Here is an 18393-nt window from a genome sequence, read left to right on the forward strand (position 1 = left end):
CGAGCAGATAATACCGCGTAAGTGGAGGATTCTGCGCGCTGCTCTCGCCGTTCTGCTTAATGCAAGTCGCAGCCCCGGTGAAGCGCTTGCCATCCAGCTGAAATGGGCCATTAGCTATCAGGGAAAATTGTCTTTGCTACTTTCGGCAGATGGAGCAAATATTTTACAAAGCACTTTTACATACGAAAAACATTTGTGTTACTTGGTAATGATGGCTGTTTTACATGATGGTCCCTTCCATCAGAACATACTTTGCCAGCTCGTGGAAGGCAAAATTGGCACTTTTTAATTTTAAAATTTGCAGTTAACAATTAATTGCTTGGGCTTTAAATCAGGTTGCAAACTTTAAGTAGATAGGGTATTCAGTGCATCACTTCCAACAACGTTTCCATTTGTACAAACCTCTCCAATTGCTTTGTTCAGTGCAGTAGATTGTGGTTCTGGCCAGCGTGTACCTGTCTGAATTAGAAAAAATGTCAGTTTAATTTGCAAAATAGGAAATAATGGAAGTTATTTGGCCAGTCAGCCAGCAGTCGCTGGCCTCTTCCACCATTGCCACGTTTGCTGGCGGTGCTGAGAACGTAAGAACAAGCTGGGCTGGACCGATGCAGGCCAAGGCAGCTGGAATGAGTTATCACAGCTCCACTGATCTCAACATAAAGGATATACTGTATAAATGGTGTGAATTGTCATAGTGCCATCCAAGTGGCAGAAATTGCCGTAGCTTCATTGACTTCAGCAGAGATGCGGCGGTTTGTATCGCTGAGGAGCTCTCTGCTCATTTTATTCTTCTCTGGCCCAGTCAGCTTTACTTATTTGGAGTTACTTTCTTCACTCTATTTGCTTGCAAGGTCTAAATAATTTCCTTTCAATCTGATTTTTAGCTAAAAAGCCCTAGGTCTTTCTCATGCATTCTGCTCTGCAGCCTCTTTCTGTCCCCAGGTCTTTCTTCCTGTTTCCAAGTCTATTTCTTCTTTCTATTTATTTATTTATCTTCTCAACAGGCTTTTCTTTGCTGACTGATCTGTCTTGAGTAGATTTCCTACTGGTGCCTTCGATATATGCCACATTTGGTCCTAATTTTTTGTTGCAACTGCCATTATAAGAAAGCTTTTCAAAAATCAGCTTGTAGAAGGGTGAGAAATTATTTTATATTTGAGGGGAAAAAGGTGTGAATTTTTTTTACGCTTATTTGTTGTTATAAAAAGGCGCAAAACAGGTTCAGGTAGATTTAAAGATTTCTACATGACGTAAACAGTACTTGGGCTGCTCCTTTTTAATTGGTATTAAGAAACATCAGCTGAAAGATTTGAACAAACGCTCCCTGTTTCCATTGAGCCTATGATTGTGAATTGTTCTGGGTCACATCAAGAGATAAAACATTGGTAAGCTCTGCTGGAGCTACCGTCCAATTTAAATGAAATTAGCCTACTGAGCACTGATCCTTTTAAAAGGTTCGACTTCCTGAGTGAATGTTGGATCCAGGCTTGAATTTGCCTACTAAAACTCCCTATAATCAGGATTATTGCCTTTTTAGAGCTTACAGTTGCAAAAACACTTCAACTAGAATTCCAGGTGCTGATCCTTAAAAAGCCATTGCCCAACTTCTTTCTGTGAACACCTTGATGATCCAGGCGTCACTCGTTGAAAGCCCTCTTATGCTGGGTTTGATCTCAAGAACATTTTTCAGATTTTCTTGAATTAGTCCCTTCTTTCAAAGCCCCTCTCTTCTTTCTGCAAGGCGACTGGTTTTGGTGCACGCATCCTTCACAGGCAGGGAGTACTGAGGGTGCTTTGAACTGCAAGACGCTCCTGAGCCAGGCGCTGTGCGTCTGCCTTGCCCTACCAGGTGTTAGTGGTGGGAGTCGGCCTCTTCTCCCAGGCAACCAGCGCTAGGACAAGAGGACACAGCCTCAAGCTTCGCCAGGGGAGGTTCAGGTTGGCCATTAGGAAGCATTTCTTCTCAGCAAGGGTCATTAGCCATTGGAAGGGGCTGCCCAGGGAGGTGGTGGAGTCACCATCTCTGGAGGGGTTTAAGAAAGACTGGACATGGCACTTAGTGCCCTGGTCTAGTTGCCGTGGTGGTGTCAGGGCAATGGTTGGACTCGATGATCCCAGAGGGCTCTTCCAACCTCAGTGATTCTGTGATTTCTGTTTAACTTGCACAATACCCAAAGTCATTAGATCTCAGGGATGAGGCTCGGTGTGACCGAGGTATCACCGAACGCACTGACAGGAGCACGCTGATCTGTAGGTCAGCAGCTCTGTGCCATTCATCGTGGCTCACAACCTCTCTCCAAAGCTGCGTTTATTTTCACTGTGCAACGAACCACCTGATCTGGTACTTCTTGGCTCAGCAATATTTCAATGCAAATACAAAATAAGACAAGGCCAACTGGTATTTGCTCCCTGCTCTGTTGTTTTGGTCAACTGAGATATCCAAAACCTAAATTCCTCCTTACAGATTTTAAGGAAACGAGCAGTGTAAGACCTGAATCTGGGTAAATTCTGAACTTCATCCCACATTTCACGTAGTCTTTTGTTTTTGCCATAAAGTTAAGGTCATGCTGCTTAGTATATTGATGTACAGACTCAAAGCAACTTTTTAGCATTTTTTCTGATATGTTTAAAGTCAACAACATACTTTTCTCCTTAGTGTATGATAGGAGCCCACATAGCCCAGATCAGCATCATTATCTCAGCACCTCAATATTTTTAAGGCATTTTTTTCTCAATTCCATGTGAGGTAGGGACAGCAACTGTCCCCCTTTCACGGCTGGACAGCTGAGGCACAGACAAAGTCACTCCCCTGAAGTCTCAGGCAGACTGCAATAACAAGATATATCTAGGTCTTCTATAGGCAAAGTTGATACCCTAGGCCTTGGCCCATCCTCCTTCTCCTCATTCTGGTAGATAAATCACAGTAAAGTGATTTTGAATTTATATTTTTGGTTACGTCACATCATGTGCTTCATGACAAAGCCCATCTCTTCAAACTCTCTGGTCTGGAAAAACAGATATATATTTTTTTCCTATTCTTAGATGTTAGCCATAAGGTTTTATCATGTTCCTCCAGAGCTCAAGATAATGTGATTGTGGCTTAGGACATTGCCAAGATCGGAGGACGGCTGGTCATCTCCTGAAGCACGGGATGCGGAAGAGAGAGGATGTAAAACAGAAGCAAAGAGACCCAGGGGACGCAGGCGAAGGCTTATGAAGCAGCAAGAAAAGCAGCCTGAAGCGATAGAGTCAGGGTCCTTGCACTTTATATGCTCGTGTACTTCTGGGACGTTCTTGAACAGTAAAAGCAACGCAGTTAGTTTCTGTATTTAATGGGGTTGTTTTGTGTGTGTGATAATAAAGAATTAGAAACTAGGAAGAAGCCAGTTTCTCTCCTGTAGTGTGACTCATCACATTCTACCCACGAGAGAGGCACAAATACACTTGTGAATTTATGTTACCGACTGGAGAGCGTGAAAGGATATCTCCTGCTTTAGAAATTTGGTTGATTATTCCTCCTTTTTTTTTTTAATCACTAAAGGGAGTTTGGTTTGATAGAACAGCTTAAACATCGAATCAGTAAAACTATTTCTGGCATATGTGACTATTTCAATATGTTCAGTTTCAAAATATAAACAATGTAGAAGTTATTGACTGCTGGTATTGATCCCGAAGCAGTTACCAAGTGCTTAGCATTTTCAGTTGCCAGATCAAATTATTGATATAAATTATAATGAAATAGATGCTTTACTGAAGGGGGGGATCGTCCTTCAGAGAAGAACAGTTTTCCATAGGAGGGAAGAGTAGCAAGTAGAAAAATTAAAAAAGGCTTCCTGACTGTGGGTAAACAGTAACCACATTTTTTTTTTTTTTTTTGCCTGTTGGAGGCCTGGTTTTTAATCACCCCACAAGCAGTTTTCATTTCTGTAGTAAAATTGCTTGTGGTTCTATTTAATTTGTTTCTGCAGGAGCCAGCTTTGGTGAAGATCTCCCAGGAGCTGCCGGGCCTTTTAGCACAGCACGTACAGCCAGTCAATGAGAAACGATTCCCTACATGGGAAAAATTCCTCCAAACATTTCTTAGTCAAGGTAAATAAGACTGTAAAGTCGCTGTTAAGTGTTATAAGGAGTAATTATACCATATTGTATGCCATATTCTTGTTAATCTTGGGCCCATTTAAATATTTATTTCCTTTTATTTCTCCATTATGCTTCAAATGTTCATTTACGAATGAATTATAGGCAACTATTCTATCATTCATATGTCCTCTCCAAGCATTTAACCCGTATCAATCCTGGATTACCTTTCTCACATGATTCTGAATCAATGAGCACCAACTCCTTAATCCTGTGCTACTGTACTGGAGGCAGTCACATTTCCCAAAGGGCTTTAGGGAACGCTAACACATGAGTTTAGACGTAGGCAGATGTGAGAATATTTCATCTCTGTTAGGTGTGGGTGAGCAGACATCTGCGAGACTTGCTTTTCCCTCCCGTAGGACCAGGAAGGGAGCTATATGTAAACTCTGGATGCTGCATACATACATACAGAATCACAGAATCAACCAGGTTGGAAGAGCCCTCTGGGATCATCAAGTCCAACCATTGCCCTGACACCACCATGGCAACTAGACCATGGCACTAAGGGCCATGTCCAGGCTTTTCTTAAACCCCTCCAGAGATGGTGACTCCACCACCTCCCTGGGCAGCCCCTTCCAATGGCTAATGTCCCTTTCTGAGAAGAAATGCTTCCTAATGTCCAACCTGACCCTCCCCTGGCGAAGCTTGAGGCTATACATTGCATAAAGTCAGCTGTGCTCATCACCTTTAGCTGGCTTGGAGAAGAGCTGAGCCTTCTCCCCAGCTTTTGCCTTCCAGGCAGGTAGTGTCACCCCTGAGGAGCAGGAATGCGGTGCCGTATTGTCCCTTGCAGTACACTGGCACAAGCTCCTCGTTAGAGCATCGCCGTGCTCGTTCTTGCCCTCCAACCAAAGGAATAAGAACAAGTTCCCATCTGATAGCTGGATAGTTTTGTTCGTGTGGTGCCGAGTCCTCAGCAGGGCTTCCTGCATTAACCCACTCATGGCGCCTTTGGAGCCAAGCTGGCCAGTGCCCCACTGGCCGAGAGCTCAGCAGCGATCCCATGTGTGTCCGTAAGAGGCAGCGCAGCTAAAACCCTTGTCTAATGGCTGCACATCAGTGTGTCTGTGAGGGGGCTTTGCACAGACGCCTTAACATCCTCTATTTTGGATGGAAAAAGATGCAGCGTTTGTGGTTGGGTAGGAAATTTCTGTGGTGATTCTGCCCTGCCATCGTTTTGTGTTATATATACTGGGTACACATATTTCATACGTTTCTTTATCTGTGGAAGAGAGAAGGACGATTCAAACCTTTGAAAGTATTTTTTTGGAAAATAATGCCAGTTAACATACGTAAAACCAATTTTTATGACCTATTAGTTTATCTTAACTGAATTGAATTATGGCTTTACATGCAGTATAAAGGCAAATCCAGAATGCCAAGCAGAATTTCTTCTCAGCAAGGGTCATTAGCCATTGGAAGGGGCTGCCCAGGGAGGTGGTGGAGTCACCATCTCTGGAGGGGTTTAAGAAAAGCCTGGACATGGCACTTAGTGCCCTGGTCTAGTTGCCATGGTGGTGTCAGGGCAATGGTTGGACTCGATGAGCCCAGAGGGCTCTTCCAACCTGGTTGATTCTGTGATATCCAGCTTGGAACTGCTTGCAAAGCATCTGCAGCTCAAAAGCCACTGGTTGAACTGTACGGGGCTATAGTAGGTGAGATCTCTGCTTTCTCTTCTAAGAGATTCACGGGTTCTAGCTACGCTGCTCACGTTACATTTATTTACTTGCTGTATCTCCATAGCAGTCCTCCCTGCAACGTCTGAGCACAACAGGAGCTGGATGGTCTCATTCTGTGCACTCTGAAGAGCATCACATGTGAGTTTGATTACTGGCTTAACAGCTAATTCATTTCTTACTAGGTGGTGTGATAGAAGCCTTCCCGCTCTCCAAAAATGTCACAAACCTGACTGTGGATCTGCTGATAGAGCCAACCGGCAAGATAAACATCGTGTCATCTGGAGACCAGCTCCATGCTGACGGTCCTTTGCGATCATCTGGCACTACCATCCCACAACGTTCTGTTGATCCAGCAGTTCTTCATTCCCTCTGCTTAAAAATTGGAGAAACCTGTAAATCTAAAGGCGTGCTTGGTTACTTCTCAGTCGATTTTGTGACCTTCATCCATCCACAAACGATGGAGCAGCAGGTGAGTGGGGTAGATACATTACTGCACACTGTCCCCCTGAGATCAAGAAATGTCTGCTTTCCTACCTCATTCCAACAGACACCAGGAGAAAGCTTTGCCCTTTTGAACAAACTTTATTTCTAAGCTGTGAGGCATGTGGAGGGAGATGGAAAGCACATGGTTATTCTAACAATAGCATAAAATTTAGACCTGATCTGCCAGGTGGACCTGAGGAACCTTTTTTATCAGCTTGAAGAATCACAGAATCAATGAGGTTGGAAGAGCCCTCTGGGCTCATCGAGTCCAACCATTGCCCTGACACCACCATGGCAACTAGACCAGGGCACTAAGTGCCATGTCCAGTCTTTTCTTAAACCCCTCCAGAGATGGTGACTCCACCACCTCCCTGGGCAGCCCCTTCCTATGGATAATGACCCTTGCTGAGAAGAAATGCTTCCTAATGTCCAACCTGAACCTCCCCTGGCCAAGCTTGAGGCTATGTCCTCTTGAGAGTAACAAACCAACAAAGCCTGTAGGACTGCTTTCACTGAGTGGTAAGAAAATAATATTTTAATTTCTTCTCATGACTTTTCCTTCCCTAAAAGAAGTGCATTCTGCATTAAGCTGGTAATTACAGATGATGGTCTTATGGCTAAGATGATTGAGAACATTTTGAAACGAAAATGATCTCATCTCTTGTATTTTGCTCTGTAAAAATAATGACAGGGATTATTGTACTCTTTTGAGTAAACCAGTGTCTGTAAGAACACAGATCTGAGGGTGAATCTTACGGAGGAGGGGATATTAATTTCTTACAGCAAATAGGATGGTAGTGATGAACAATTTGCTTTACATCGCACAGGCTGAGTGATTCTGTGATTCTGTTTCATGGGATGGGCTGGGTGGACCGGCAGAAGATGGGGTGGCCGTCTGCACTCACATCCCTCTGGGTGTCTGTCTCTCCTGGGCATCTGAAAATCCCAGTTTGTAGGGTGTGAGAAAAGGCTTTAAACACAGGGCTTGTGTTGAAAAGCGTCAGCATATGGTATCTATTGGCAAAAGCTGGCTCCTTGGTGGTGCTGTGATAATTATATTCCATTTTAAGCTCGGAGAAGGCTTAAAATCAGGCTTTTGGTGACTGACACAAGTGTAGGGTGACTGTGGTAAACCAGAGAATGGGAATAATGTCAGCTTGGAACTAGAGATCACAGTTACATTTGACTCCCAAAGCGATTTACACAGGCGTTGTAATTAGAACTGCAGATAAGCCACGTTGGACAACTTCCCTGTAAAGTTGCTTTAAAAAGCTGAAGGGATGACATTGTCACCCACTGGAGTCAATGGGAGTCCTGCTAATTGCTCCACTCGAGCCAGGAGCTTGCCGAAATGCAGAAATGCTTCCTAGATTATTAAGGTGGTGACATTTCCTGGCATGAACAAGGCCATATTAAATCAGTCAGTGTTTCTTGGGGCCTCTTATTATTCCTGTTTGTTCTGTCTTGGTTTTTTTCCCTTGTTTCCAATTGATTCTACCTTAATATTTTCTACATTTGTCAGCATGTGCCACAACTTTAACATTATTTAAGCGCAGGTTTTAAAATTTAACTAGATGTGGAGGCAATTAATGATGCCATCTGTCTTGTGAGAGAGAGATTACACAAAAGATTGTGCTCCTGAAAGCACTATTTTTTTGGCAAACAAGAAATCCTATTAGACTCTCAGAACATTTGCTCACTAATTTCAGAAGTGCCCACTTCAATGCAGTAGCTGAAAGGCTCAGATACTTTTCCTGGAAGCACAGTGTACTTAGGCATTTTTTCAAAGTTATATTTTACAGAAAATATCAACTGATACATGATATTTTCCATAAAGCTAAAAATTAAATATATCATTGAACATCTGTTACCAATACAGTCTGAGTATTTAAATACTTAAAAATCCCTGAAACCTTCATCAAGTTACATGCTACATAAATACAAATCTTTAGGAAACGAGAAGGGCCAAATAAGTGAAAACATATTTTTGCCTTTGTGGACTGAGCAGCTGTAACGCTGCAATCCTGGGCCCCGCACTTCAAGAAAGATGTTGAGGTGTTGGAGCGAGTGCAGAGGAGGGCGACCAAGCTGGTGAAGGGTCTGGAGGGTCTGACCTGCGAGGAACGGCTGAGGGAGCTGGGGGTGTTTAGCCTGGAGAAGAGGAGGCTCAGAGGTGACCTTAGTGCAGTCTACAACTACCTGAAGGGAGGTTGTAGTGCAGTGGGAGTCGGCCTCTTCTCCCAGGCAACCAGCGCTAGGACAAGAGGACACAGCCTCAAGCTTCACCAGGGGAGGTTCAGGTTGGACATTAGGAAGCATTTCTTCTCAGCAAGGGTCATTAGCCATTGGAAGGGGCTGCCCAGGGAGGTGGTGGAGTCACCATCTCTGGAGGGGTTTAAGAAAAGCCTGGACATGGCCCTTAGTGCCCTGGTCTAGTTGCCATGGTGGTGTCAGGGCAATGGTTGGACTTGATCCCAGAGGGCTCTTCCAACCTGGTTGATTCTGTGATTCAGAATCAGACAGGAGCTTTCCAGTCTGTTACTGCGCGTGCGGTCCTAGCCAGCCTGTCTGCCTCTGCTTCTACGTACAGCGAGTAATTCAGAGACATCTACACATTGTATGGTCCTCCATCTACCTATAGCTCTTCCTTAAATTATGGTAGAACTGGAGGAGGTTGCAGTTTGCAACCAACAGCAGTGAGGGTAGTGCCTGTAGCTCGGTTATAAGCATCTGTGATTTGCTCCCGAGGGAAAGGGAGATGGAGATGCTGTTTTCAATGTCTTGGGGGAAAAAGTGGAGGAGAAAAATTAGGTACATAATTTGCACTGAATCGCTTTGGATTCCCACTCTATTTTCCAAGACTGATCTTTAAGAGCAAGGCCTTGACCCTTCCAAGTGAAGTCTTGCCCAGTATTGACTGAATACTGCTCAGACCCCAACTCATTAAGGAACTGCACCTAAATAAATCCATTTAATTGAGTGGGACTTCTTGAATGCATCAACTTCCCTACATCAACTTCCCTACATCCATAGAGCTGTGCACAGATAATTTGGAGAAGCGGGGTCACAAGTCACCTTTGTCATCGGTCTGATAGCTTCCACAGCCCCAAACCTCCCAGCAACAGTGAGAGAGCGCTGGATTAAGGTCAGTTTGGGCGCAGAGGAAAAGATGAGGCAGAACATACTGAATGACAGAGCTGGGGATGGTTAGGTGGGTATTCTCTCTCTGTTCCACCCCAGTGGCTTAAAAAGCCCCTACGGAGGACGGCTTCAGGGGTGCTGACAGAATGTAGCATTTCCTACGTGCTCTTTTCAAACAAGAGCTCCGGTGTTTTCATTGACCATCTTCCAATCTTACATCCAGCAGGACAGAGGTCAGGGCCAGTTGTAGGGCCCTAAAATTTCAGTTTTGGGGCCAGCACCAGACCATCCCAGCAGCTGCCACGAGATGGCAGCCGGATAAGATCCTGGCTGCCATCGCTGCTGAAATAATCAATTCTATTGCAAATTGTAAAAGTCGTAAAAGCAGCTCTCTTTTCAACGCTCAAGTTGCATTAATATTTTATTAATGGACATTTTAAGTGTCGTTCAACCACTTCTTTAAAAATAGCAGCTCTGCTCTTTACAGTAATGCAGACATCAATACTAGATGGAGATAAAACAAGCTGGAAAAAGAAAAGCTGTGGTTTAGTAACTCTTTAAGAATTTACATTTCAAAGCTGAAGCATTTTTATGGCAGTTGTAAAGAATTACACGATTGCTGTGACTTTACTCACTTGAGATGTCTGCACCATGAAGCGCAGCCCTTAAGCTGTGCCTGCGGAAGGAGTGAGGCTCCCAGGAGCTCTTGGCAGCCCGTGTATAAACGAGCAATTCCAGACTTCATCGTGCTTCCTTGGACAAAACAGCCCCTAAGTCTTGCAGGACATGTTTCTAACTGTTGTTTTTTTTCCAGTGGTGGGATTCTGGAAAGTCCTAATCTGTGCTTTGCCTTAGCTTAATCTAAAACCACTCTTAAGACTATCTAAAATCTTAACTCCTGCCTCTACTTTTTTTTTTAAAAAAAAAAACATAAATCATAATAACAACCTGGATCTGATTATCTTAGAACTTTCATTTGTTGTTTGAAAATCAAACGCCAGTTCTAGACTTCACAAGCAAGCTCTGTTCCTGTTTAATTTCTGAATTAATTTCATAGTTGTCCTGAAAGTCCCCAAATCTCAGGTGGAAGCTCCTTACGTTACGCTGGTTTGCCACACAATCCTACTGGGATGCGATACCTACGATCTCAAATACCTACGATTCCATACTTGCCCTTATCGTGTATCCTCAGAAAATGAGGATGGACTCAAGTAACAGATATTTGTTAATCTGTATGATTGTATCATTCTTTATCTTTACTTAAACTTGACCTTTGCACGGGCCTTCTTCTAACAGCTCCTCATTTACTGGAGGAGATGATAATTCATCTGGTTATTAACTGCCTGACCTCCACAGACATTGCTTTATAAACTATGGAAATATATTCATAAAATAAACAACCAAACAAAACCCCCACAAAACTCCACAGCTCAGATTTTCAAGGCATTCTAGAAGCTTTTGACACCCATTTTATATTACTGTAAAAGAAAACCTGTTGCAATCCGATAGATGTTACTAGAGAGCTGAACCTCAATGAACTTTCTAGCCTGCCAAGAGAAGAACAGCCCCAACTAGTAAGTAGGGCTGATGTTTCGTGTGCTCTGCCTGGGCGTGGAGCTCTGTGGAGTTGTTAGACTCTTCTGAAGATTACGTGCCACAATGGTGGAGTTGGGTTGGTGTTTCTAAGAAACGTTTTCCTTTGGTTTGGGTGTTTGCAGGAACAGCTACCGTTCTATGTCCTGAGACAAAGTGATCAATCAATCAATCAGGTTGGAAGAGCCCTCTGGGCTCATCGAGTCCAACCATTGCCCTGACACCACCATGGCAACTAGACCATGGCACTAAGTGCCATGTCCAGGCTTTTCTTAAACCCCTTTTTCTTAAACCCCATGGGGGGAACCAAAGAATCCATGGGCGAAGCCTTCAATCCAATCCCAGCGTCGGTGGGACTGAGCTGGCCTGCATCTGAGCTAATAAAATGGGAAAAAATGACCCGTGACTATAAAGTTGGACCCACTGCCGAGGCCCCGTGTCCTTCCCATTGCTGTAGCAGTACAAAGGTGATTTCAAGGGCACGTCTGGATTTCCATGGCAAAGGGGAATCCCCTGCTAGGATAAAGCTGGAATCTTGTGCCATCTGATCCTTCTTCCTTTCTCCCCACACTGGGGATGTTCTGGGACATATCCAGGGCAGAGAGGGACATGGCTACAATAGAGTGTTCTCTGACAATTCTGAGCCAGGGAAAGAATCCTTGGGGTGATCCCAGCTGGCACGCGGTAATGACCATTTGGCTGCTTTAGCTTGCAATAGGGGTGGTTCGGCCTCAGGCTCACGCCCAGAATGAGAGGAGGTAGACAGGTGGCTTCCAGCCATGTTTGCCTTCCTCCGCCTCGTGCTCAGGGCTGTGGAGATCTACACCCTGTATTTAAAAAGGAAAAAAATATGATGCCTTTACCGATGTAGAACGTAACTGTGACTGAAGCTGCAGCAGGTATTAGAGCTGTCCCTCTGTACAATGTTAGAGAGTAACCAGCAGCGGAGGGGATGAACCTCCAGTCCACCCTGTTGATCTGAGCCCTTAATTTCGTAGGCAACAGCGTGAGGGTAGTTGGTCTGAGATGATGAAACCACGTCCAAAGCAACTACTTGACGCGCTCTGAAAGTAAGCAGAAACTCCTCCAAGCAGCATTTGGCCAGTCTCATGATTTCCAGCATGAAATTTGCCCTGCTGAAAGCTTTTTCTCCTCTTCCCCGTGCTCTAGCCCCTTCCTTGGGCAGAGATGAGGCTGGAGCCATCCCTGGCGCAGGGATCCAGGAGTGCTTCCATGCCTTCCCAGAGCAGCAACTGGGACCGTGCCAGCGGGGCGTTCGAGCCAGGCTGGCGTGCTGGGTTTTTGTTCAGATTATGAGAAATGTATCACACAAGTAATTAATGGGTCTCATCTGAAATTAAAACAATGTCACTTGCATGTACTTTAATTTTAGTTACTGACAACGTGGGATTCGTTGAGTAACTCTTGCAAAATCTACGTGGTGCTCTCCCACCCTTGGTACGGTTTGGCTGAATCTCTACCAGGGTGTAATGAATTATCTTGTTGGCTGTTTCTCTTTGCCAGGCTGCAGTTTTTGATGCTTTATCTGCTCTTAAATGCTCAGCCTATTCTCTGGGTTGGGTTGGCACGGCCAGAACACAGCCCTTGTACTTACCCAGGGGCACTACGGGCGCAGGGAGATCTTAACTTCTGTGGGTTTCCCATCTCGGCCATTTTAGGGTCCACCTTCAGCCAAACTTGCTTCCTGCCCCTCTGTTCGTGCATCAGCAAAGCTTCCCGACAGTGCTGGCGCAGACTCTGAGGTTAGAGCAATGCGGGTGTAATATCGGGGTCTGGATTCACTTTGAGCTACTGAACAGCCCTTGGATATCCAAGATTTTCAATAGTCCCTGGTCCCCTCAGGTAGCCCTGCCATCTCTTCCTGGGGGCAAAGCTTTAACTGAAACTCTCAAATCCAACTCAAAGAAGGTTCAAGACATATTGGCTGTTACTGATTTGTTGATTAAGAAAGGGTTATTAGACATTGGAAGGGGCTGCCCAGGGAGGTGGTGGAGTCACCAGCTCTGGAGGGGCTTAAGAAAAGACTGGACATGGCACTTAGTGCCCTGGTCTAGTTGCCATGGTGGTGTCAGGGCAATGGTTGGACTCGATGAGCCCAGAGGGCTCTTCCAACCTCAGTGATTCTGTGATAATATTTATGGAAATTAATGTAACGCTTCTACGGTATGTATAGTTTATAATTACTATTCAGCTCATTGCAAAGGTTAGTACATACTGGAAAAGTACAAATTGATATGAAAGTTCCTTCCTGTCTTGCAGAAGTGATGATAAGGAATAAATTATTGAAGAAAATTAAGCGTTATAATTGGGGAACATTCCCCTACTACTCAGCAAAGCCAGCCATTAGCATCCGATTTGCATTTTATACCATGCAGCAGGAAATATTTAAGTTGACAAATAGGATATTTAATACAGCAACAGATACTTGGCAGTTAGATATTAACAACTGTTACTGATGTGATTTATTCACCACTATAAAAAGGGCATTACGATGTGAATATGATTCAGAAATTAACTCCAGTTTACCGAGAGGCCTTGACTGCCTGACCTCTTAATATCCTTATAATGATGCCATTTACCATGCAAAGGCTTATTCAAGTCATTCACTGCCAGATTTGTTTTAAAGGGCTCCACTGTAGGGCAGATATTTGTGTGCGTTAACGTTCCTCGGTGGTGTAGTAGGCACAGGCGTTTTGTAAGTGGGAAAAACTCATGGGGAAAGCAGAATCACAGAATCAATGAGGCTGGAAGAGCCCTCTGGGATCATTGAGTCCAACCATTGCCCTGACACCACCATGGCAACTAGACCATGGCACTAAGGGCCATGTCCAGGCTTTTCTTAAACCCCTCCAGAGATGGTGACTCCACCACCTCCCTGGGCAGCCCCTTCCAATGGCTAATGACCCTTGCTGAGAAGAAATGCTTCCTAATGTCCAACCTGAACCTCCCCTGGCCAAGCTTGAGGCTGTGTCCTCTTGTCCTAGCGCTGGTTGCCTGGGAGAAGAGGCCGACTCCCACTGCGCTACACCCTCCCTTCAGGTAGTTGTAGACTGCACTAAGGTCACCTCTGAGCCTCCTCTTCTCCAGGCTAAACACCCCCAGCTCCCTCAGCCGTTCCTCGCAGGTCAGACCCTCCAGACCCTTCACCAGCTTGGTCACCCTCTTCTGCACTTGCTCCAACACCTCAACATCTTCCTTGAAGTGCGGGGCCCAGAACTGGACACAGGATTCAAGGTGCATCACAGTATTCATGATGCACCAGTCCAAGTAAACCCCAGGGTTTGCATACCAACACGCCTGAAAATACAGGCATAGACGCTCCTTTACGCAATTGCTGAGCTTCACCCTTCTTGTTTTCTCTCTTTTTTTTTTAATTTTGATGCACCTGTTTGTGTTTTGATTAGGTATGGGCAACAGACCTTGACCTTTGCTATAGTGACCAGCTGGCCTTGACTCAGCTCATGTTGTACGTGACAGATGGAAATCTGGATTGTCGCTCGAGTCGCTTTGAAGTAGCTCTGGGATCAGGGAAAATGAAGAGCCAACGTATTCAGCATGAGAAGACAAAAATTGTAAGCAGCAATTTGTTTACAAATAAAATTATTAATGTAAACTACTGAAAGTTAAAATCTGTCCTAGCTCACTGTTCTGGAGGAGCTTAATCTGCTCCTTTCAGATTTTAAACTGCTACATTTAGATTTTGCAAGGTTAATAAAGTAAATAGGATACCACCACTTTAGAAATTAAAGGAAAGGTTCTGGATGCTGATGGATTATTCATCCCTTGTGCTCAGTAATATTGATTTGTGGTAGTAACTACCTTCTAAATATTTCAGGTAGTTTTCAAGTTGTAAAAGATGTGTTAATTTAAACATTAAATTGGTGAATTTTGAACATTAAACTGTGATTCTGTGATTGCAAGAAAAAGGAAGGAGATGAAAGCACTGCCCTGACTACAGGAGTAACTTAAAAGCAGTCAAGAAATCTGAGCCTTCAGCTCACGAGCTCTGCTTTGGGATCAGAAGTTAGAGCGCTGAAGTTCTGCCCCAGCTTTGTACTTTTGTGCACAAAACTGGGGGTAAAACAATCAGGGCTACCTCCGCGGAAGGATCCGGACACCTGAATCCCTCCCAGCTCTCACGTGAGTTAAACCCAGATGTTGGTTCTCAGAACCTTCATTCAGTTCTGCATCCATCTAACTGTTCAGTATTAATTACTCAGTATTAATTATGGACACGGTCATTTGAACAGGAAGAAAAACTTACAGCACCCACAGAATCAGTCAGGTTGGAAGACCCCTCTGGGCTCATCGAGTCCAACCATTGCCCTGACACCACTACGGCAACTAGACCAGGGCACTAAGTGCCATGTCCAGGCTTTTCTTCAACCCCTCCAGAGATGGTGATTCCACCACCTCCCTGGGCAGCCCCTTCCAATGGCTAATGACCCAGCTGAGGTGAGTTCCCTAAGCAGGAATACGCAGTCATACTCCCTCCTGCTTGCTCTCTCTGGATTGTAGGTTTAGGCACTGAAATGGTGAGTGCTGCAGCACTTGCTACTTGTGGATCTCCCCTTTAATCTCTCTGAGAACCCTTGTGTCCGTAACAGTGACTCTCAGGGACGTGATTTTAAATAAGATGATATTTGTGTGTTGCTTTTACATCCTTACAAACACGCTGTCACCGAAGCATGGTTAACAGATGACTTGCTTATTATGCTGATTTGTTAAATTAGATCGATCTTGGTGCAGGATTTACTATGACTCTGAACCTCGAGACTCTAAAAAGGGAAGAAAGGCCTTTAGAAAAGTGAGAGAATAAGAAATGACTGTATATGTGTATGTACACGTATAGATAAAAACCAGATGCCATTTTACACACTGTGACAGAAGATTCACAACTCCCTTTTTTCATGCACAGAGGAGGAATGCAGCACCGTTCCAAAAATGTCATGGGGCTGTAATTTAGGGGTTAATGAGCTCTTGATCTATTGTTCTTGTCAAGCAACCACTTTTAGTTGGAGAGAAGTAAATGAGAGATGATTAGTCCCAGTAGTACAAGTTCTAGAAATGAAAAGTAATCAAGTAGCAACTTTTTTTAATTACAATTCTGTCAGAATTAACGTAAATTGTCACTGTATCCTTTATTTTTTCTTCTTTCTATATTTCTGAAGTTTTCATCCCCTTAAGAGTTAACTACCAAAATCCACTCTCTCAGGAAAATATCTTTAGAAAAAGAAACAAACCAACCAAGAGACAAATGCTTTTACAGCACATGATCTGTAATGAATGATTAAGTAAAACACTTTGTGTAAAATTATGATGTTAATAATGATTCTGTCCCTTTTAATTTATTATATATTCTCAATCCTGGTAGGTTTGATTTTGATAAAATGGAGTGGCGACTGAGTTTGTGTGATGATTTTATTTTTAGAAATCCTTCTTTGAAAGAACAAATTTCCTAGATACTGCTGCTACTGTAATTATGTACAAAACCAATCACTCATTATAGTTAGGATACATTATCTTCTAGACAGATGAGGCTAAATAAGCAACACATTAATAATTCATCCTGCAGTTCATTATGCATGTGTATGCATGCTTTGTAGCTGAAATAAGCACCTCATCAACCTGATGCCAACCCTTAAACAATAGTTCTGTGTTATTGCAGCCACATTCAAGTTTACGCTTGTTAAACTGCTACTTGGATTATTTTATCAAGCATTCATTTATTTGTGGTCCCCTACTGCAGAGAACAGATTTTGGAAGCTCCTTTTTTAAGTTAATGACTTGAGCAATGGGTGTTATTAATTCTCAGAATATTATAAACATGATTAATTTTCAGGCAGAGATGTATTATATAAGGATTTCAACTATGTCAACTTAAATGAGTCAATGTCAAAACAAATATCATTTTAGAAAAAATACTGTAAATTACATGCCTCAATGTGCAGTATCCCCGCTCTGAATGAACAGTCCAGTATTAAAAATAACATCACAGAAAAGCCGTGGTTTAGGAGAACATCTCGATTCAGTTCTACTCAATGCGCCATCTCTGTTCTTTGGTCTTAAGCACTGGTAAGGGTTTAAACCCAACTCCTGTACTGACTTTTATCCATAGTATGAACTCCACTGCTATCAGCTGTGCAGCTCCTTGGAGGCAGTGGGCCTCGTCTCCTCAAAGACTTGCTGGAAAAAATTATGCACATTAATGCAGTAGCAGAATGCTCAGTCTTGGAGAAACCCACTTGAAATTTAGCTTTAGACAATCTGATTGAAACCTTTTATTCTCTGGCAAAAACTACTGATAACCTGCTTTGGAATGTCTGCTATTGAGAAGAGCTGACTCTAGAACAACGTACGTTTCCACAGATCACAGAATCAATGAGGTTGGAAGAGCCCTCTGGGCTCATCGAGTCCAACCATTGCCCTGACACCACCATGGCAACTAGACCAGGGCACTAAGGGCCATGTCCAGGCTTTTCTTAAACCCCTCCAGAGATGGTGACTCCACCACCTCCCTGGGCAGCCCCTTCCAATGGCTAATGACCCTTGCTGAGAAGAAATGCTTCCTAATGTCCAACCTGACCCTCCCCTGGCCAAGCTTGAGGCTGTGTCCTCTTGCCCTAGCGCTGGTTGCCTGGGAGAAGAGGCCGACTCCCACTGCGCTACAACCTCCCTTCAGGTAGTTGTAGACTGCACTAAGGTCACCTCTGAGCCTCCTCTTCTCCAGGCTAAACAGCCCCAGCTCCCTCAGCCGTTCCTCGCAGGTCAGACCCTCCAGACCCTTCCCCAGCTTGGTCGCCCTCCTCTGGACTCGCTCCAACACCTCAACATCTGTAGATCTGATCTATAATGTAAGGTTTTACATACAGCGTGAAGTCAGGATTTAATTTTGCTGCATGGAAATGTCTATGTTCAATAGACATGGCGATGAACAGGAATTCCTCCAAATGGAACCTTACTCCACACTTACATGAGGTCACTGAGAAAAAGCCATTTAAATAGTAAGTTGTTGGTTTCTCATATAAACTGGTATGAACATAAAGACTCCGCTGTTGTTTTCTCTAGCCTTCTCCAACAAGCAACCGGTTTGCAGTAGCAAGCAGTCAACTGAGGCACTCCAGCCTTTCAGTAACCTGCTATAATGTTCTCCTCCAGATGTGTAAAGCTCATGGTGTTGGATTTGACCTCCAGGTACGAACAGGAAAGATTAGAAAACGTGATATTCACTCTGCATAATTTTTGTATGTAAATTCTAATACGGTGAAACCACTTAGCACAATGTAAAGTTTAAGTGTTCTGTTTAGCATAATGTGATGGTTAAGTGTTCTGTTAA

At 43.9% G+C, this 18393-nt stretch overlaps 1 protein-coding gene across 1 annotated transcript in view; it reads left to right on the plus strand.

The window, feature by feature from the left end:
- Positions 1-18393, plus strand: part of IQCH (IQ motif containing H) — a 65843-nt gene that overhangs the window by 42566 nt on the left and 4884 nt on the right. Inside the window, exons 15-18 of the mRNA XM_068410569.1 lie at positions 3969-4089; positions 6002-6288; positions 14462-14629; positions 18126-18251. Coding sequence (XP_068266670.1) covers positions 3969-4089; positions 6002-6288; positions 14462-14629; positions 18126-18251 — 702 coding nt within the window. The remainder of the gene's footprint in view (positions 1-3968; positions 4090-6001; positions 6289-14461; positions 14630-18125; positions 18252-18393) is intronic.

This window comes from Nyctibius grandis, chromosome 11, assembly GCF_013368605.1.
Source record: "Nyctibius grandis isolate bNycGra1 chromosome 11, bNycGra1.pri, whole genome shotgun sequence".
Lineage (NCBI taxonomy): Eukaryota > Metazoa > Chordata > Aves > Nyctibiiformes > Nyctibiidae > Nyctibius > Nyctibius grandis.